This window comes from Schistocerca serialis, chromosome 3 (assembly GCF_023864345.2).
Source record: "Schistocerca serialis cubense isolate TAMUIC-IGC-003099 chromosome 3, iqSchSeri2.2, whole genome shotgun sequence".
Classification (NCBI taxonomy): domain Eukaryota; kingdom Metazoa; phylum Arthropoda; class Insecta; order Orthoptera; family Acrididae; genus Schistocerca; species Schistocerca serialis.
This window is the reverse complement of record NC_064640.1, coordinates 216,634,947-216,657,066: the sequence shown is the minus strand read 5'-3', so window position 1 is coordinate 216,657,066 and position 22,120 is coordinate 216,634,947. Positions and strand designations below refer to the sequence as shown.

General features: G+C 41.2%; 1 protein-coding gene across 4 annotated transcripts in view; it reads right to left on the bottom strand.

The window, feature by feature from the left end:
* The window catches only part of LOC126469944 (inner nuclear membrane protein Man1), a 341,802-nt gene that overhangs the window by 67,851 nt on the left and 251,831 nt on the right, over positions 1 to 22,120 (bottom strand). For all 4 annotated transcript variants that reach the window (XR_007586098.1, XR_007586097.1, XM_050097349.1 and 1 more), the window contains exon 8: positions 12,080 to 12,287. Coding sequence is in view for 2 of the 4 variants with exons in the window: in XM_050097349.1 (XP_049953306.1) it covers positions 12,080 to 12,287 (208 nt within the window). In the remaining 2 variants the exon portion in view is untranslated. The remainder of the gene's footprint in view (positions 1 to 12,079; positions 12,288 to 22,120) is intronic.

Below are 22,120 nucleotides of genomic sequence, written 5' to 3'. Positions count from 1 at the left end.
GTGTGTGCGATTCACACCCTGGCTCACTATTGACCGCAGCAAAATTCTGTTTATGCGTGCTTCCATACAGTGGCGTGATGTCACATGTTTTGGAATACCCGAGTGCAATTGGCTATCATCCACTGTTGCTATCACCTCATGGTGGAAGAGTGGCACACATAGTCTTCAGTACCGAAATCCATATGCCATTCAATTTCATGCCCTCCTTCCTACTGAAATTCTTGGGGTGTTTTACAATCTCTCTGGCCTCACTGTATAGCGTTTCGTGGTATCTGCCTGTGGCTGCCAGTACTAGAGTCCTATCAAATGAGTGTGGTGGTCTCCTAGCTACAAAGAATGTTTTGCAACAGCTGATCTGTCAGTCTCCCCTCTTCTGCAATTGCCTCTATGCTCTTCTAATTGTTTTGTGGAAGCATCCAGGGGTCACAAAATGCATAACTTATGAGCTATGTACACATTTGCACTAGAAGAGATATGTCCCACAGTAGCAAAGATGAACAAATTTTCATAGCTCTTAATGTACGGTATGCATTTTAGAGCCCTTACCTACTAGACTTTTCTGCTTGAAATAATCTTTCCTGTCATATCCCTGAACATCAACCATTCTTCCTCGGATACCCTATATATTATTTATAAATATCCTCCACCATGTCTTCCTGTTTGTATGAGAAGGCTAATTTCAGGAACTACTGTAGGAATTTTGATACAGTAATATTTACAAAGCACATTGGTAGTCCTACTGGTAATGTAAGGCTCTAACAAAATGTAATGGGCCTGAATGAGGCAAGAATAATAGTTGGTACGAATCAGTGGGACCATTGGAGGAGGGTACAAAGAAAACTAATAAACAGACTGAGTCACAAGGAAAGTTAGAGTGTATAATCTATTTCCCCTTCACCAGACATGTCATCCAGTTGTAGATACTTAGCGCTACCTATGCAAAGCCAGTGTCTGGCTCAAGTGACATTATAAACAAGAAATGAAACTATTAAGGATTTCTGATTGTATCATCAATCGAACTGACTGTAGCTTGCATTGCAACACACAAAATGTCACTCCGCTCATGCGTTGACAGAAGGGACACACAACAAAAATGTGTTTCACCAGGATCTGTGAAGGCTGAATGGCAAGTTATTGGGATGTCTTTTGCACAAAAATAAATCAAAATGTTGCCTCAAAATTTAGGCAATAATCTGATCTATTCACACACAAAGAACAACCAAACAAGTTGCCATTTTACCCGACATGGATAAAAGGAAATGGATGTGTGTTCTGTACTCTATTTGGCAATAGGTTTGAGCAGAGTAACCTGTTATAATGTGTCTCAACATACAACAATCGTCGAAATGGAAGACTGGTCAGCTTTGAAAGAAGCCCTATCCATGTTGTGGGCACAAATTTATTCGCACCACTTCATCTACTAGATGTGAAACCTGTTTTCTTTGTACCCTCCTCCAATGGTCCCACTGATTCGTACCAACTATTATTCTTGCCTCGTTCAGGCCCATTACATTTTGTTAGAGCCTTACATTACCAGTAGGACTACCAATGTGCTTTGTAAATATTATCCAAACTCGGTTACTATTTGCTATTTGTATATATTATCACCATGGTTCCACTAATTATGCCATTCAACACTGAGTCTGGTAACCGCACGCTGTTTGGTATGTATCTCAATGCATTATTATTATTATTATTATTATTATTATTATTATTCTGTCAATGGGATTGTGGAAACATCAAGTCTATTAGCGTTAGGGAAACAGTGTAATTCGAAACTGAACATTTCACAATTAGCGGTGTTGGGATGAATCAAATCATGCAGAACAATATCTGTCAGAGGGGTAATGTGCGTTAGGTGGAACAGCACGCTGGACTGATGCCGTGCTTATATTGTATGCACTGTCCAACAGACAGGGACTAGTGAGCAGAGTAACGCGCCCGTGACAGACTCCAATGTACATGCATACACGTGTTGAATTTTCTCTAAACCTCTAAACCAGTGTGGCAGTTGTATGGCATACACAAATGATGAATATGATTCTGGTCCTTGGTGCATTTCGTAACTGGGCTGGTGTTGCTGCTCATAATGTGCTTCTAGATAGCCTTGTCAACACCATCCAGATAAAAATGTGTTTCGTCTTCTGGAGCTGCGCCTTCAGGAGTCAGGTTATCTCTTACCACTATCGCATGACAGAGGTTGTCCATGGACTCGCCATACTCCAGCTACTAAGGAAGCTATTCTGGAGGTCATACACCAAGAACCTCAGCAAAGTACACGTAACATAGCAAGGCAGCTGCGTGTCTCGCAACAACCAGTCATTAACATGATGCATGAGCATGGACTGCACCCCCTATCATTTCATTATGCTTTCACGCAATGCCTGCATTCTGCAGATCACCATCAGTGGCTGCAATTGTGTGAATGGTTCCAACAACAACAGGAAGTCAACGATGACTTCGTGTATACCGTAATATGGTTGGATGAAGCAGCATTCACTTATGAGAGTGTCCTCAATATGCACAGTGCCCACCATTGGTGTGAGGCTAACCCGCACATCACCTGCGACCGTGGGTATTAAGTTCACTTTGGTATCAACGTCTGGGCCAGGATATTGGGGGACAGGTGTTTGGACCCCTACATGTTGCCTGACCAGTTGACTGCACAAAGGTATCATGCATTCCTCTAAAACTATCTGCCTGATGCGCTGGACGATGTTCCATTACATGTTCAGCAGAGGATATGGTTCCCACATGATGGTGCACGTCCACACTGTGGAATTAATGTGCGGCAGTATTTGGACAAAACATTTCCAGGGAAATGGCTCAGACCTGGAGGTCCAGTTGTATGGCCACTGCATTCACCTGACCCAAATCCCCTGGATTTCTTCCTGTGGGGACACCTGAAGGAGCATGTGTACTATACTCCGCCGACGAATGTGGACGAATTGGTAGTACGTGTTCATGCTGCTCTTGTTACTGAGGAAGTAGCTTTGCTGTGTTGGGTCCAGAGCTGCATGATCCAGAGGGTTGCGCAATGTTGGGACATGCAGGGATGTCACTTTGAGAATCTGTTGTTCTGAGGACAACGTATTCTCTTGTGAAGGTCATGCGGCCATTAATATGGACATATCATCGTCACTGGTTGCTAATATGCGACATCTGAGCGCTCATAAATAAAATGAAAAGTAGATGTTATGCTACTGTACTGTGCTATCATCTTTAGCATCTTGAAATTGGTATGGTTTTTGTAGTATTCTGCCTTATGACAGATCATTTGCTTCAACTGTCTATTTCTTATTTGTCTAACCACCGATTTGTTGTGTTCAGCATTACAAAATGTAGTAAATTTAGGATACATGTGACCTAAGAAACAGTGTATATTACAGTATGAAATGTCAAAACGAAATTAGCAAATACAAAAATATGCCCCCAACCCAGGATCGAATCCTCGACCTCCTGCATGACGACCCAAAACTGTATCCACTGCACCAACCGTACAGCATAACAAATAGGTGCTAACAGAGGTAGTTACCATACATGTGGTTACAGTGTTGCCAGATTGCCACTCTTTAAAGTCCTTTTTCTGCCAGATGTACTCACCGGACGAAATTTTGTGACAGCCATTTTTTTTATCGCTGCCCCCCCCTTTTTTTTTCGCGCAAAACTGCTACGGCCATTAGCACCCAGTCTGTGGCTTAGGTAAAAAAAAAAAAAAAAAAAAAAAAAAAAAAAAAAAAAAAAAAAAAAAAAAAAAAAAAAAAAGAAAAAAAAATTTTTTTTTGGAAATCAGCAGCAATGGGAGCTAAACTCAAAAAGTGGGGAAACTAAAAAACAGAAGGAAAGCTTAGAAAACCACTATAGAAGGGGAGGTTGTTTTCCCCAAATAGAGTTTCAAATGACCGACGTCATCTCACTGACACTGATAAACTTGAGGACAAGATCGGCTGAGCGTGTGTCATCTGCTAAAATGGGAGACATATAAGGCGACAACTGTAGATGGGCGCAAGCAGAGTAAAATAGGAGCACTCACGTAAAAGGTGTCTCACCGTCCACAGTTGAGAGCAGTAGGGACAAGAGGGCGAGAATTGCCACTTAAATGATGTCGATGGCTAAAAAGATGGTGCCCTATCCGGAGTCTAGTTAAAATTACCTCCTCCCGACGACGAGCTTGGGAGGAAGAGGTCCAAGCACAGGGAAGAGCTTTCACGTCCCGCAATTTATTATTGGAAAGTGTAGACCAATGTGCATGCCATAAAAGAGAAACACGATGAAAGAAAACACTCTGTAGATCGGCGAAGGGAACCATGCGAACAGCAGGCCGAGACTGCAGCCTTGGCCTCGGTTCCACGGACACCAACCTGTCCTGGGATCCAGAGGAATGCCACAGAGAAACCCCCCCAATGGAGCAAGTGGAGGCAGTCCTGAATCCGGTGGACAGAGGGTGGACAGGATAAAGAGCTTGGAGGCTGAGGAGAGAGCTGAGAGAATTTGAGCATATAATATACTGTATTCGCTGATGGCGATGGTTGTATTTGACAGCCTGGAGAACAGCGTAAAGCTCCACAGTAAAAACCGGACACTGGTCAGGAAGCCGAAATTGATTAGGGGTGTCACCAACAATATAGGCGCTCCCAACACCAAATGATGTTTTTGAGCCGTCAGTGTAAATAAATGAGGCATCCTTCATTTGTGCGCATAGAGCAGCAAATTCCTGACAATAAATGATCCGGGGGGGCAGGGACAAGGCAGTGCTGTACCCCCAGTTGTCAAGAAAGTTTTAGGAAAGTGGAAGGAAAGAGAACGCAGCAGTTGATGGAAGTGGATTCCCAGTGGCAGTAGAGAGGAAGGGCGGCCTGCATACTCTAAATCCAAGGAGGCGTCGAAAAAAAGGACATGGGACAGATTAGCAGGCATGGAAGACAGATGGCTAGCGTAACGACTCAGAAGGACAGCCCACCGATTGGACAGTTGAGGTTCAGCAGTCTCAGCATAAAGGCTTTCCACAGGGCTGGTGTAAAAAGCTCTAGATGCTAAATGCAATCCACAGTGGTGGACAGACCCGAAACACCGAAGAATAGACGGCCAAGCAGAGGAGTAAACTATGCTTCCATAGTCCAATTTCGAGTGCACTAAGGTGTGATAGAGGTGGAGAAGGACCACTTGGTCCGCTCCCCAGGAGGTACCATTCAGAACACGGGGGGTGTTGACGGATCGCAGACAGCGAGCCGAAAGATAGGAAACGTGGGAGGACCAACACAGTTCTCTGTCAAACATAAGCTCCAAGAATTTAGCGATGTACACGAACGGAAGGTTGACAGGGTCTAGGTGTAGGGAAGGCGGAAGAAACTCCGTACGACACCAAAATTGACACAAATGTTCTTACTGGGAGAAAATCAGAAGCCGGTTTTGATGCTCCAAGAGTGGAGGCGATCGAAACATCCTTCAAGACATCATTCAAGAAGGCTGGTCCGTTGAGAGCTGTAGTAGATCGCAAAATCGTCCACAAAGAGGGAGCCCGAGACATCGGGAAGGAGACAATCCATAATTGGACTTATGGTGATGGCAAACATTACAACACTTGCCACGGAGCCCTGGGGTACCCCATTTTCTTGGGAGAAAGTGCGGGAGAGAGTAGTGTTCAACCGCACATTAAATGTGCGCTCTGCCATAAATTCATGAATAAAAAGGGGCAGCTGACCTCGAAAGCCCCAAGAGAACAGTGTGTGGAGAATGCCTGTCCTCCAACAGGTATCATATGCTCTCTCAAGATCAAAAAATATTGCTACCGTTTGGCGTTTCTTGAGAAAATTGTTCATGACGTAAGTGGAGAGAGCAACAAGATGGTCAACTACAGAACAATGCTATCGGAAACCGCATTGGGCAGGTGTTAAAAGGCTTCGGGACTCCAGCCACCAGCCTAAATGGCAATTCACCATACACTCCAAAACCTTACATACACTACTCGTGAGAGAAATGTGGCAATAGATAGAGGGGAGATGTTTGTGCTTTCGAGGTTTCGGAACAGGAATGACAATAGCTTCCCACCATCTTCTGGGAAAAGTACTGTCGGTCCAAATTCGATTATAAAGGCGAAGTCGGTAATGCAGACTATGGTATGATAAATGCAGCAACATTTCGATGTGGATACCACCCGGTCCTGGGGCGGAAGAGCGAGAAGAGGAGAGTGTGCATTGGAGTTCCCACATGGAGAGAACAGTATTACAGCTTTCGCTATTTTGAGAGGAGAAAGCAAGAGAGCACACTTCCGCTGCACGTTTCTTTGGGAGAATGGTTGGAGGGTAATTTGAAGAGCTAGAAATCTCAGAGTGTTGACCCAATGAGTTAGAAATTGCGATGGGGTCCACTAAGGTATCATGTGCGTCAGTGAGCCCAGAGGTCGGGGAGAAACTAGGCACGCCAGATAACTGTCGAATTTGACTCCAAACTTCTGAGCAGCGAGTGAAGGTGTTAAAAGAGCAAGTAAAGAAGTCCCAGCTTGCCTTCTTGCTACCGCAGATGACACGACGGCATCGCGCACGTAACTGCTTGTAGTGGAGACAGTTGGCCAAAGTAGGATGGTAGCGAAGAGCGCGTCGCCGCTCACGTATTGCGTCACGCACGCCTCATTCCACCAAGGAACTGGGGGGGGGGGGGGGGGGGGGGGGGGGGGGGGGGGGTGGGGGGGGGGGGTGGGGGGGAGTCGGAGGTGGGGGAGGTATTGAACATTTCGCGGCTGTATGAATAACTTCTGTAACATGGGTGACCCGATTGTCAACGCTAGGAAAGTGACTGTCATCGAATGTCGCTAGAGACGAAAAAAGTGTCCAATCGGCTTGGGCAAACTTCCAGCGTCTCGGGTGCAGAGATGGCAGTTGTGGCTGCAATCGGACACATGGAAAATGGTCACTTGAGAGTGTATCAGCAAGAGCGAACCATTCAAAGTGCTGAGCTAGCTGAAAAGTACCTACCGAAAGGTCCAAATGAGAGAAATTCGTCTTGGAGGCAGACAAAAATGTAGGTTCCCCAGTGTTGAGGCAAACGTCAATCAATAGGGAGCCTTGCGGACAAGGATGCGGAGATCCCCAAAGCGGGTGGTGGGCACTGAAGTCCCCAACCAGCAAATAGGGGGGTGGGAGATGACCAGGAATATGAAGGAGATCAGCTCTTGTCATCAGTGTGGACGATGGAATGTGTACGGTACAAAGAGAGAAGGTGTATCCAGAAAAGGAAAGACGGACAGCAACAGCTTGGAAGGAACTGTTTAAGGGGATTGGGTGATAATGGACAGTATCATGGAGAAGAATCATTAGTCCACTGTGTGCCAGAGGGCCATCAACTGAGGGGAGATCAAACTGGACTGACTGGAAATGAGGGAAAACAAAGCAATCGTGGGGATGCAACTTTGTTTCCTGAAGCCAGAACGACTGGTGAGTAGGATCGTAAGAGGATCAACAATTCATCCTGATTGGCTCTAATGCCGTGGATATTCCAATGGATAACTGACATAGGATGGACAGAAAAGGGAAGAATCTTACCACGGTTGCTCCCAACTCAACGACTGCTGAGAGCCGGCAGCCGACAGCACGGAATGGCATTCAGCCAAAGGCAGGAGATCCTGATCCATAGGTTGTTCGGGGGCAGCTCCCGCCACCAGCAGTCGGCCAGTCGATCGGCTGCCAGCAGTGCACCTTGGCAACACGGAAGATGGCCAAGAGCAGTTACCGCCAGGTGGCACTGTAGATGAGACACGTTGTGGTGGGGAAGGAGAGGAACTTGGTTTCTTATGAGCCTTCTTGGAAACAGGACGTTAATATGAGGGAGGAATCGACGTTTGTGAAGTTGGGGTACGTAAAAAAATCTTCGCGAGTAGGCTCTTTTTTGGAAGTCCGGGTGTCTGATTTTGGGGCTCATGATTTAGCAGGAGCCAATGAAGGGTGAGCTGTAGAGTGAGCAGGTGATAATGGGAAGGTTGAACGGGCAATCCTGGCACTGGCTGATCTGATGACCGTGGCACTAAAGGTGAGATCATAAGTCTGTGTGGCTGCCTCCTTAGTAGGCCGAGGAGATGCAAGGACAGTGCAATATTTACCTGCTGGAGGCACAGTGGGCTTTCTACTGGCGAATAACTTAAGAGCAGCAACTGTAGACACCTTTCCTTCACTCAGATTTCCTGAATAATTCGTTCATCTTTGAAAATAGGGCAATCTCTAGAGGAAGCAGCATGGTCACCCATACAGTTGATGCAACAAAGGGATGGGGGTGGACAAGCACCCTCATGGGCATCCTTGCCACACGTAACACATTTGGCCGGGTTGGAACACAACTGGCTGGTATGATTAAACCACTGACACTGATAGCAACGTGTAGGGTTGGGGATGTAAGGGCGAATTGAAATTATCTCATAGCCCGCTTTAATGTTCGATGGAAGTTGAACTCTGTCAAACGTCAAGAAGAGAGCATGGGTCGGTACCAAGTCCTTGTCAACCCTTTTAATGACTTGATGTGCAGCCATTACACCCTGGTCAGACACGTAGTTTTGAATGTCCTCATTGGACAATCCGTCGAGTGAATGTGTATAAACCACCCTGCGTGATGAATATGAAGTGTGGTGTGCTTCCACCCAGGCAGGAAAAGTGTGTAGCAGTGTATGCAGCAATTTTTGTGCCTGGAGGGCACTGACTGTTTCTAACAACAAGGTACCATTTCGTAATCGGGTACAAGACTTTACAGGACCTGCAATGGCTTTGACACCTTTCTGAATAATGAAAGGGTTGACTGTGGAGACATCTTTACCTTTGTCAAACCGAGAAACAATGAGGAACTTTGGCACTGATGGAAGAATTGTCCGTGGCTGTGACTCATCTAGCTTTCGCTTGTGGGCAGAAGTTATAGACATAGAGGAAACCATTGCAAAAGTATCCCCCATGATTACTGGCATCTTTGATGGCGCGCTCCTTCCTCGTGGGAGGCCTCTCTGAGGGCACTCATGCCTTAGGTGTTTGTCCACACCTCCCGAGAACGGACACAGGGACCAATCGGCACGTTCGGAAGGTACCAGCTTGGGTAATCATCCCTCCCTGGGTCTGGCCGTTACCAGGGGGTACATACGTGTCCTACCTGTTCACCTGGGGTGGGGAATTACGCGTTACCCCGGCACAGGCTATGTGTGGGAATGCGTGGGTCAGCATTGAGACACACACAGGGGGGAAAGAAAGAGAAAGTGAGGAAGAAAGAAAGAGAAAGTGAGGAAGAAAGAAAGAGAAAGTGAGGAAGAAAGAAAAGGAAAGAAGAGAGGTCTCAAACACAGCAGCGGAGAAGAGGGTAAAGAGAAGAAGCAAGGAAAAGAGAAGGACAAAGGAAGGACAGAGACTTTCCACCATAGAAAGCAAAGGAGAGAGAGTGTCTTACAGTTACAAGCGTCCATCTCCGGACGTAGGCATGAAACATGCTCCCATAGAGGGAGAAGGGGAGGGGAAGAGCCTGGGGGGGGGGGGGGGGATGTGGGAAAGGAAGGTATGCAGCCTGGAAAGGAAAGAGAGCCGCACAAGCTCGGGGTCCCGTGCTCGCCACGCATGTATCCACAAAAGAGTTGTGCACCCCCTGAAGGTATTGCTGGCATGTGAGGAGTTGCAGTGTGAAGCCCGAGTGCTCGAATTTCACTTAAGGTGTCCCTTATTTTCTGAGTTCAATATTTATAAGTGCTCACCCTCCAATATTGTTTGAATGCCTCCAAAATACGTTTGCACAAAATTTTGTTGCGACTGGAGCACTGTAACTCGTGCTGACTTAGTGCGAACTTGACTGTATGAGGAACATGATATTCCACATTGTTCGCCGACGTCGCGCTGACACCACCTCAGAATATCTGTATGTGCACATGTAGTGCAGTCAGTTGTCGTCCCACCCCCCCCCCCCCCCCCCCCCCACCACCCAGTTGTGACTTCAATTACACAGCACCACGAAGCATGCGATTTTAATAAGAGAGAAAGAGAGAACACCAGACAAATGGACACAAATTACCATCACACGAGCACTGGAAGTTCTACTTTATAACATGTGGGAAAGAAAATTAGCAGTTTATGAAAGCGCTAATCTTGTGATTGGGGAGTGCATTATAATTTGGGAGAAAGTAAGAATCTCAACTAGAGTTACTCAGTAATGCTAAAAAAACTTATTAATGTACATACAGTGAAGGGAAAATTGCAAAAAAGTGTCAAGATGTGTTTAAGCACTACAAAAAAAAGTTTATACGTAATTTGGAGAATTTATTTGATATCGCACATACCAACATTCTACAAACAAACAAGTTGGAAGAAGACAGGATGGTTTTACTTTGACAGAGAGAGCCAGGGCATAAAGGTCACCTTGCAGGAGTAGACTGAATACTTGAGGATAAAGGAGAAAGGGAGAGGCACAGAAAACTGGAAGAACGGAAGAGGCAAGAAAAACACAACACCACAGCATCTACTACTTCTGCCGAGCTTCCTTCTTCTTCATTTGAAGAATCAGGTAAAGCACTTTCCAGTTCGGATGGATTTGACGTTGGCGATGGTGAGTTTTTAAAATGTACTTCTGAGAGTAGTTCATTTGAGAATGTTGAAGGGCGAGATACTACAGATTTTATTACCAAAAAATTAGGGACTGCCTCGGAAGAGATTCTGTATGTATTCTCCAGGCGACAGCAGAGGAACTTGGTCACAATACTGAAAAGCTCTGAATTAACAAATCTTCTCTAAATAAAAGCAGATAGAAAAAGAGAAAAGAAGGTTGTTGTAATTTCCCATGTCATCATCACATATATGAACTTATTTTAAAAAGTGTATTTTAATGTAAAGCAGTCTTGCCATATCAGTGTTTAGATATTTACAGGAAAACTGGAGAATTGTCAGTGTCAGTAATTTTCAAACACTGGAAAAAGAGATTGTGGATTTGTTTTTTAATGAGACAGTAATTAAGGAGATATTACAGTTTCATGAAAGTGAATTAGATAAACAAACAGCAAGAGGTGATTACCACGAACTCATTAAGCTCTGTATAATATTTGTGGAAGGAGACTTTGAAAAAAAATTTCTACTTGACCACTGCATCATGCAACACAGATCGCAAGAGCAATTTATTGCTTAAAAATGTTTCTACTAAAATCACAATTTGAACTAGCCACTGAAAATAAAAATGCATTGAGAGACCTGTCTTTCTTCATTGTACGCGTTTAAGACAAACCATGGCTTCAGTGAACAAGAGCAACAAAAGCTCCTAATCTGGATCTCTCTGCCTCTTAAAAGAACTGAAATTATATGAAAGGATAGATTCCATGGTATCAAAATTAACTATAGGGAAATTTAGTCATCATTTGTTTATTTATTAGAACAGTTCTGTCTCTTTTTTGCTGTTTGATGATGATAAATTAGCACAAAAAACAAACGCAAAATGGTAGCAATTTTGGGCAGAGAAAATCTAGAAATGGAAAAGAGATATATACATTTTTGTGGAGAACTGGGTGGATCAGTACATTGTAAGTTTAAAAATTTCTGATAACTATTTATTAATGGATTAATTCATTATTTTGTGACTCCGAATTCAATCTTTGACCACATATGAGGTGCAAAAGGCATTTGGGTTGTGCAGTGTTCAAAAATATCAGAAACTGTACCCAGATTGCAAGAAAGAAATACTGAAAATAAAATATTATAAAGAATACTAAACACATCCTAAAAAGCAACATAAGGGGAACCCTAATATATATCTTACACATATGACGCTTTATAATGACCATGGAGGTGTAATCAGACAATATCAACAAACTATTTTATTCCTGTTCATTGTGGCAACCTATAGACATAGAAATAGCTCTCTCTCCACTGTCAGAACTAATAATGATGATGATGATAAATTTTATACAAATCGCTTGTTGTTCAGAATTCTAGCACTGTTATACAAGCTGCTACTGTCTGGCACTATTATTTTGAACCAGTAGAGTGCAAATCCAGATTACAACTGACTATGTAACATTACTCAAAGTTATTAAGCAAATTACACAAAATTACACAGGAATTATCAGAAACTGCAACTCACATACCCAGAAAAATTTTCATTGGACAAAACTGAACGACGTCCTTGTGAAGATTTATTAAATTCTTGTGTTTGCTCAGATGATGCATTTCCAGACTCTGGCAACCAGCGCCACACGGTCTTCAGTTCTCCATTAACGACACACTGTTCTTCCTTAATACGTGGATCATTGTGTCTAATAAAATTAACAGCTGACGTCCAAACCAAAGCCATGCCTAAAAAGATTACAATAATTATTGAGAAAATATGTACTGCAGTAACTGTAACACTGAGATTCACAGTTTTGTAATCTCTTTCCATGCCTATGCTTCCACTAGGCCTAGTGAACAGGTTATTCCTTCCAGTTATAGGAAGGATGATAAGCATGGAGATACATTGGTTCTGTCAAGTTTAAATACAAAATCTAATTAACTGCATCTCAAATGCATGTCTTAATTATGACTGCCATTCAGAAAAATTTCAGATAAGCCATATGTAAGGGTAAGTAGAGGATGATTTGAGCAGAAATAGCCACCAGTCATGATTTGCTTTTTTTTTCTATAAGACGTTTTTTAAGTAACTGCAAAACTAATCATCTTTTTTTCTATAAGACGTTTTTCAAGTAACTGCAAAACTAATCATCAGATGATGGCATTTATTATGCACTACTTCATGAACCATCAAAGCTGTAACTGTGTTGTAGAAGAAAGGAGTTCTGTAACTTTTGTGATGATCTTGGGTCAAAAAGATTATATAACAATTCCCATGATGGATAAATGAAGGTAAACAGGAGTATAAATGTACTAGCATAGGGATGCTGGCAATTTTTTTTAATTCTCATATCAAAAACATATATTTTACACACACTACATTACTTTTGCCCAATACACTGCAACTTTCAATGCATTTGCTGTTTCTTAATAAAGTTCATCTTCAGTGTTGGAGTTTGGACGCAGTTGGCGTTGAAGATATGATAAAATTCTGGTTGTCTACTCAATTGTACTAAACATCGTCTTTTATCTGTGTAGCTCCATTTTGCCACATTAACCTTTGATTTGCCAACTCCAGATCTCACTCTATTTCGGGACTTCCAAGTCATCCATTTCTCATCATAGTCAAAGTCCTCCATAGTTGCAACCTAGCTTTTTCAGTGGCAGTTCTAAGCACCACCAATGTTCTAAGGAAACTACTCCTTGACTTCAGTCATAGTGCATGAAGTTTGTGCCCGTACAGAAGTTGGGTTCTCTCCTGCTCCACTGTCTTTAGTCATTCACAGCAATTTCCCTTTGAACAGGAGGTGGTGCTATTCCTGTGAGGTGGTAAAGCAATTTGATTGGAGTGGATTTCAAGCAACATGTTATGATTCTGCAAGTGCTGTTGAGAGCTATGTGTACCTAGTTTGGCATGTGTTGAATTATACCAAACAGGACATGCATACTGTACCCACAGAATATCATAGAGCCACTGCAGAAGTTTGTATAAATTCAGGTTGACTACCCTACTGTGATTTGGCCAGTTTCTGTACAAGACTGTTTCTGTTGGAAACCTTTGACTTGCAGTTCATGCAGTGCTTCTTGAGAGGAATAGATCTGTCAAGTGCCACTCCTAGATATTTTGGGGTCTCACGGTGTTCCAGTTTGACAACTGACTATACTACCTTCAATTTGCCACTAGCTTTCCCACTTCTCAAATGAAAAGCGCACACACACTTGTGGCCTTGAGAGGTCTGGTTTTAATTTGTTTGGACTGTAGTGAATGGGAAGTTGTTCAAGGGCATTCACGACGGTGTTCTCCACTGATTCAAAATCTGTGCTCTGGGTGACTATGAGTTTGTTGTTTGTCGTGTGTGTGTGTGTGTGTGTGTGTGTGTGTGTGTGACAGAGAGACAGAGAGAGAGAGAGAGAGAGAGAGAGAGAGAGAGAGAGAGATATGGCAATTACTGGTGACAGATTAAGACGAAATTTCGCAGACATTTGTCAGTTGGGGTGGGGAAATTACATTAAAATTTTCAATGACACACACGAGTCTTAATTGCTATATAACCAGTTGGTAAGCTATGATGGGACAATAAGGAACATGCCAAGCTTCCAATTTTTGAGTTCTGATTCAACCCTGTCTTATGATTTTGATGAAAATAGTTTTTAACATAAAATATTTTTTTTCCCAAAATATGATTACAGTTTCCATATTATCATTATTTATTTGATGTGGAAGAATTGGCAATGTGGAATATGCTATTCATGTGTTTTGCTGCTACTTTCATGACAGGTGGCATCTGACTGCTCGAGAAAAGTATAAAATTAGGTTGATGTTAATCAATAATGATTGTTTAGAAAAATGAAGTTTACAACATACATTTCATTACAAAGCAATATAAATTTTAACTACCAACGATATAGAAATGTTTATTTGGGTTAATATTCACAATTTATTCACCGTAAGATTAAAAATCATCAGCTGCAGCTCTTGTTAGATTACTAATAATAGTGCAAGCAAAATAGTAGTTGTACAGACATGAAAAACACCCTTTAATGTTTGTAATACATCTGCTGCAATATCGACACTTGTTTCCTATACAGTCCCACAATGGTTTGTCAGCATTCAAAGTAGAATAATCTATCTTTTGCATATAACTATGTTTAAAAAAATGCATGGCACCTGCAAATATCTTTCATTATAGTTAGTCTATGTATCATGATGTCAAGTTTTCTGTAGTCAAAGAGCAAATTAGTAAATTCGAACACAATGCTAATCTAACAAATAAATGATCAGTAACTTCAAGTAGTTATACTTATTTAAATGCTGATCTTATCTGAAGAAGATGGTACATTTTATATTTATGACAAATGGTACCATGCAGTCACTTTTTGTAAAGGTTTTTCTCCCTTTCTTTGAAATCTGCAAAGGGACAAATTTCAAAGAAAAAGAAAAAAAGTCTGAGTGCTGGTGATAAAATCAAAAAATCTGAGTAGGATATGATACGAAAGTACATAGTGAATAGAGAAAGTGGGCTGAGATGCTCTCAAACAGGAAAGTTTGGCAATATGGTGATATTTTTCTAGGTAATGCAAAATATAGCATCGGAAGTGGATAATATGGGTGAACGAAGTGTAAGAGAGACCAGAAAAGGGAACAGTGACACCCAAAATGGGTTTATAATGGTAAACAGAACATCAGAACATTAGTAATCTCACAGACGAACACAGTGAGTCATCTATTGTTTTATTCTGCATTTTGCGTTACTCTCTCCATTTCCTTAGCACACCCTGCTCTTGGCACTATTCCCACCAAGACCTTACTTGTTATCTCTACACAGAATTTATAACCCCAAGCATTTTCTTTAAATTACTATAAAAAGTTTTTGCAAAGAGAAAATGAAGCTAGTAAATATAATATTCAATTATTTATTCCTGTAAAAATTGGTTTTATAATTTTTTTTACTTCCATTAAAATTTGGGTTCTATTGTAAGATAAATGTTTTTACTATTATTATTTTTATGTTAGTTTATTCTTGTGAAGCAATAATGAAATCTAAAATTAAACAAAAATTTCAGATGTGAAGTGTGTTAAAAAAATAATGAGAATTTTTGTTTTGTAGTATGATTTTAAATAATTACATCAATGTCACCCCCTTTCAAAATAGGAACTATTAGATATTATATACTTATACCACCATTTCTCCAATCCCTGAAAAACTTCTGGAACACTACCTTTGTGATAGCTTTTAGCTCTCAGTGCTGCATTTTTATTCTCAAGAAAAGTCACATGGGACCATGTATGGCAAATATGAAAGCAGAGGAATCATTACAGTGTTGTTCTTGGCCAAAATGTCATGAAGAATCAACTATGTGAGTGTAGGTGCAACATTGTGGTGCAAGAGCCATAAACTGTTCAGGCACAAACCTGAGCTGTTTTAATTGCTTCACGCACACAGAGTTGAACTTATCTGTGTAGTACTCCTCATTGACTATTTGATCTTGTGGCAAGAAATTATGATAAACTATGCTGTTAAAATCTAAGAACACAGTGAGTACAACCTATACATTTCAGTATGTGTCAAGCTTTTATCGGTCTTTGTGATATGGAATGCTTCCAGGGATGACTGAGACTTAGTCACATCCAAAAACCCATGTTTCATCATCGGTTATGACATGTTTCAGGGCTTTAGGATCACTATCAACTTCATCTAACGATGCAGTTTCTGTATGAAGTTCAACAATTTTGGAACATAATTTGCTGACAAACAAACACACACACACACACACACACACACACACACACACACACACACACACACGGCATGAACCACTTGACATGCCAACATTATCAATCATTGTGAGTTAGCGACTCTTTCACTTTTTCCATGATTTTATTGGATGATTATTTGCTGGAGTATCCAGAGTGTTCATCATATTCAATGGCTTCACAGACTTCTTTGAAACACTTCTATCACTTGTAAACTCTTGTTTCAGTCACAGCAGACTCACTAACTCTAAAACTTTACTGTATTCAATTTTGTTCTTATAATAAAAATTAATATAAATTCTGTGGTACATTTTTATAAAACATGAATAATCACTGATACTATCAAAACATATGTAACCATTTTGACAGTTAACAATGAACTAAATATCTGGTATGCCTAACACTGCACAGATATTTTTCAGGTATGTTTATCAACAAACAATGAAAAAATCTTGTGAGACTGGCTAATAAAACCTGCAAAACTGCAAAATTCACATTACTTTATGAACACACCACATCCATTCAAAGGTTTTCAATTTATCATACTGTAACTACTGGAATCTTCAATGACTGTATTATCTCTCAATTTGAACCACGAGGTCAATTGTGGCAGCCATGTGATCTTGACTAGTAATGACAAGGAACAATTATCAGACAAATTTGTTGATTAATGTAGCAGTTGTCAGAGGTGTACAAAACTGGGTACACAACTGTACATTAGCTTCCAAGGTGTATTGACATCATGGCACAGGAACAATGGCATTATCTGTGCACATAAAGTTGCTTGACGGAATAAGAATCTCTGGAAACATGAGGCTTGGCTTCACAGGTCTTATTAGTCCACTTTCAAGAATAGATTCTGGAATGGCACTGACAACGTGATATGATAGACAGTAGCTGTGACAGGAACTAAGACATTCCCAGAATGTCTTAGTTTCTGTCACTTCATGCAATTCAAATAGCCCCAGAAAGTTATGGGATTTTCCTGCAGGACTACACATACATTCTTACAAAAAACTTAATTAGTTTGGTGTGCACCATGAATATGATGGATATTTCTTTTTTTTTTGTGAATGAAGGCAATTAGGATCATGGACTTTCTTTGTACCACTTTCCTTTAATATTAAACTGCTCTGGTAACTGTTTTTGGTTATTTCTCCTGGTCAATTTGCCATTCCTAAATTTCAGATGAATAAATTTCCTCATGCTGGATAATTACTGGTGTAATACTTCTTTATTTCCTAAATTCATTTCAGTATCGCCATTTTGCCTTTCTCCTCTGAACATTAACTATCTGTTCTGTTTCATTCTCTTGCTACGAACATAGAAGTTCAACTGCATTTCCAAGTATCATTGATAATGTCTGTGTACTGTTTGATCTCTTCTTATTCTAACTGCCTATGAATTTCAGTCCCAGAAATCACACACAAACTGTCTGTTGTCTTTTATTGATAATACTGATATTTGCATCCCTTTTAAAACTAAGCATTTTTTATTTGAGATATTCTAGTCTATATTTGTGGTTTTTAAAAAAACAAACAGGCCTAATGCAGAATGAAATTTTCACTCTGCAGTGCAGTGTGCACTGACATGAAACTTCCTGGCAGATTAAGACTATGTGCTGGACCAAGAAACAAACTTGGGAACAGAGTTCGAGCCTCGGTCCTGCACACAGTTTTAATCTACCAGAAAGTTTCAAGTCTAATGTAGTCTACCTTTTTGAGTGAAATTGCAGACCACTATTCCTGCAGTTTTTAAGGTGATTATTGTCATTGTTGTTGTTGTCGTTGTGTGGTGGCATTTAAAACACCATGCTTGTCCAGGAAGTGATGAGGGGGAGGCACAAAGGGAGCTAAGATGAGCTAATACCCATGTACACACGTTAAAATATCCTACATAGCCATCTTGAAACACATATTACATTTAACAACATTTACATAGGAACTATATGCCTCTCATTGGCTGAAGAAATAGAGGGTACAAAAACTTCCTGTTGCCCATTTGTCAGAGCTGTATGGCACACATCTTACTGCATGCCACAAGCGCCAAACACTGGTGGGCCATTTTGATGAGAAGGAACCTATGCATTATAGGAATGAGCTACAGCCCCGACGTCTAATTTTACTTCCCCTCAGCTGTGTGACACAGAGGGAACATCACAGCTATACTCCTGACTTCACTGAACACAGTTTGCCATTCTTCAAATCCAACTATTCTTAAACCCATTGATGCACGATTCGGTGGCTCTAAAGTGAGGTGACAGCATGTAAGGGGACAATACACTGAGCTCCATCATACTTATAACCTACCAAGTTCTGGACACATCCACACTGTTAAAAATAGTGATCACTTGTTCACTAAGTATTCACACTGGGGTATCCTTTCGTGATCTATTCTACCTGTTAGTATATTCACATAGTGAACTGGTATATTGCAGGCTAGTCATTAATCACATGCCACTGTGTAGTGGCTGTGACAACAGAACAAGATGATAGGATAAGAGAACACCTGCATAAAGCAATCCTGCTGCAGTCCTGACTGCTCTGGAAACAAAGCTCGTAACAAGTTGATGCCTGGGGAAAGTGGACATAATGCCTCCTAGGAGAGTAACTGGTAATGGTAGTTGACAAAAGGAGATCAAGGAGGATATATTTGTTGAGAATTTCTTCAGATGGGAAGCAAAATGTTGGACGGTATAATAGATGTGATGTGCACTTGTGCAGAAACACCTTGAAGATCGTTTGTGATAATCACATCAATAATTTATTCCACATTTTGTTATATCTTAATGAAGTTCAGGCTGTATTACAGAGGATGGACAAAAACGTGGAAACACCAAACACACACCACCTTATCATGCCTAATATGGTGTAGAAAACCCAGTGGTCTTCCTGTCATCTTGGACTGGATAAATACAGGACAAGTATGGTTTTCATGGAAATCTCATGCCATTATTCCTGTAAAACAGTGGCACGTTCTGGTAACTATGATTGAGGCGTATAGCAATCGTGTACCCTTCTCTCCAAAGTAGACCACTAAGGCTCAATAATATTGAGATATGGTCAGTGCAGTCACCAGGAGAGATGTGGCGATTCATCATCATTTTCACAAAACCAGTCCTAGATGGTGCAAGCTGTGTGAGCAGGGATTCTCTTGTCTTGGAACACAGCATCACTATTGGGGAATAAACAACATAGCATGAGAGGACGTGGTCAGCCAAAATGGTCACATAATCCTTGGCAGTAAAGCAACTTTGCAGAATAACCATGGGTCCTCCCCAAATCATCACACAAGCCCCATCATGTTTTGCCCTTGGGACATAAGCATGGCCAGAAGTTGGAAACAGTGTGAAACAAGACCCACCTGATCAAATGACTTCCTTCAATTGCTCCGTGGTCCAGGTTGTGTGTCTTTGGCACTACGTTTCTCAGCTACAGGCATTTGTATCACTGATAAGTAGTTTTGGAATTCTGGTTCAACCTGAAATTTCCTGTTTATGGATTTCTCCCTGCTTGTTGTCTCACAAATGTGACATTCAATTCTGCAACAACTTTTTCAGCTGTTGTCCCCTATTTTTTTGTCACAATTCGCTCCAATGACCGTTTGTCACAATCACTCAACACATACCTTTGTCCAAATTGTGACTTAGCAGATGATATCTATCCACTTTCCTGGATGAGGTATAAATCATCGATATTAGGCTTCTTGAGACACACAAGGCTACCTTGCTTACAGAAGCACCCACCATACAAGCACCAATGATCTGTCCATGTTTGAATTTATTTACCTCAGACATAATACATTCACAACTACACACAATGATGTTCTGATCACAAGTGACACTTGCAATGTATTGAGAACATTGCAAACATGCTATTCATGATAAAATACAAAAGCGCAACCGGCCGGCTTGGCTAGTATCTGTGTATCTGTCGAAGTACGCATTTCTCGCAGTGTTTCCATATTTTTACCCAACCCCTCAATCTTTGTCACACGGGAATCAATAACTTTAAAATGTCTCTCCTGTATACAAAAACACTAGGATCATTCCTATGTCAAATGTTCCACACCCCCCCCCCCCCTTTTTCCAAATCTCCCCCCACTTTTCTCCTATTTATGTGGCCTTGTTGCTATCAAACATACCTCTTCCAATGTTAACAACATGCACTCCCAACTTATTCCTTACTACCTTCTAAAAATTATCAGTTATAATGACCAACTGTTATCTTACACACAATCCTTCACCAAACAAATCCCTCAGACAGCTAGTGGCATATGCATGTGGTAATACGTTCCTAGGACATCTAATGGAGACCACCTCGTATACAAAATATTCCAAAACCTCACATGGGTCAGGTCACATATTTATGATATGCACTCAGGAGTAATACACCCAGTTCTCGTTCCTCTGGATCATTATCTTTCCTTCAATGTGTTATACTTGAGGTGCAAATACCGAAATCCAGAATGTTCAAATGTCTACCACTACCATCTGCAGTATTTCCTCCTTTGCACCAACACACAACATTACTTGACACTGACATCCACTTCAATGATAGTTCTGTTACTACTGCTCTCCATATAAAACCTAACAACCACAAAAAATACTTCTACTTCGACAACTGTGATACATTCCACACAATCAATGAAGCTTTACACTCGTGGACAACATATCTGGAGAGGTAAGGAATGTCTCCTCCAATGTGCCGAATGTCTCATCGGTGTGTTCGCAGACAGGCATTATCAATAAAGTTGACCTGTATTCGTTTATAATACGAACAGTCAGTCAGTCACTTTTAACATGATTCAACTTTTTAATGGCTGAGTTCATATTACTGTGCTAAATGGAGCAGTGGTATTTTAACAAAATCATACCTCTCAAAGTAACATACCTGTATTAAAAAAAACACAATTGCAAATGCAGTTGGCAATCAATTCACGAGTTCTTTTGGTCCCTTCTTATTGTAATGCAACTCACTGGACCTACATACAGGCTCAGATATAGTTTGGAAGGTAGTCGTGGCTGTTGCATTCTCTCCTGAAGCACGTTGACCCATACCTGTTGTACCTGGTCCTTGATGATCAAGGAACTGTAACTAGGTTGGAGCCTGTATCTATGATACATAGATAGAGAAAATGCCCTATCCATATAAGTAATCTGCTACAATCAAGGAAATTCACTGACAATATTGTCTGTCAATAAGTGGTTCCTGTAAAAAACTGTACCAAAATGTGGTGACATATAAAATCTGTAATCAATCATAATTTTATGAAACTATATGGTTCCAGAGACCTTTCTAAGTCTCAAACATCTATGATGTACATATACGAGGGTTTGAACTTAAATTGTGGCAATTATTTATTCACAACCAATACAAAAAGAGTTACTTCTTTGCACCTGTTACTGTCCTTCAAAGCAGTCACCAGCGATGTGTAGAACCCATTGTCAGTGAAATGGAAGGCATAGTATATCGTTGGCAAAGTCTGTTCTGTTGAGGGTGTGAATGGAGCAGTCTACTGTCTGTCAAATCTCTGGAACAGTTCTGAAGCGAATGCCACGAAGTGTTTCCTTCATCCTCAGAATCAAATCAAAGTCACAAGAACTTAAGTTCGGTGAGTATGGTGGACAGTACAGTACTTCCCAATCCCATCGGCTGAACAGAGCAGCCACAGCTTGCGCCGTATGCGCCCACGCATTGTCATGCAATATGATGGGTGGGTTGAGCAGAAAGTGTCGCCACTTCTTTCGCAAAGCTGGTCGCAGGTGATGCTCCAAAAACAAACAGTAACACTATGATCCAGAATGAGATTTTCACTCTGCAGC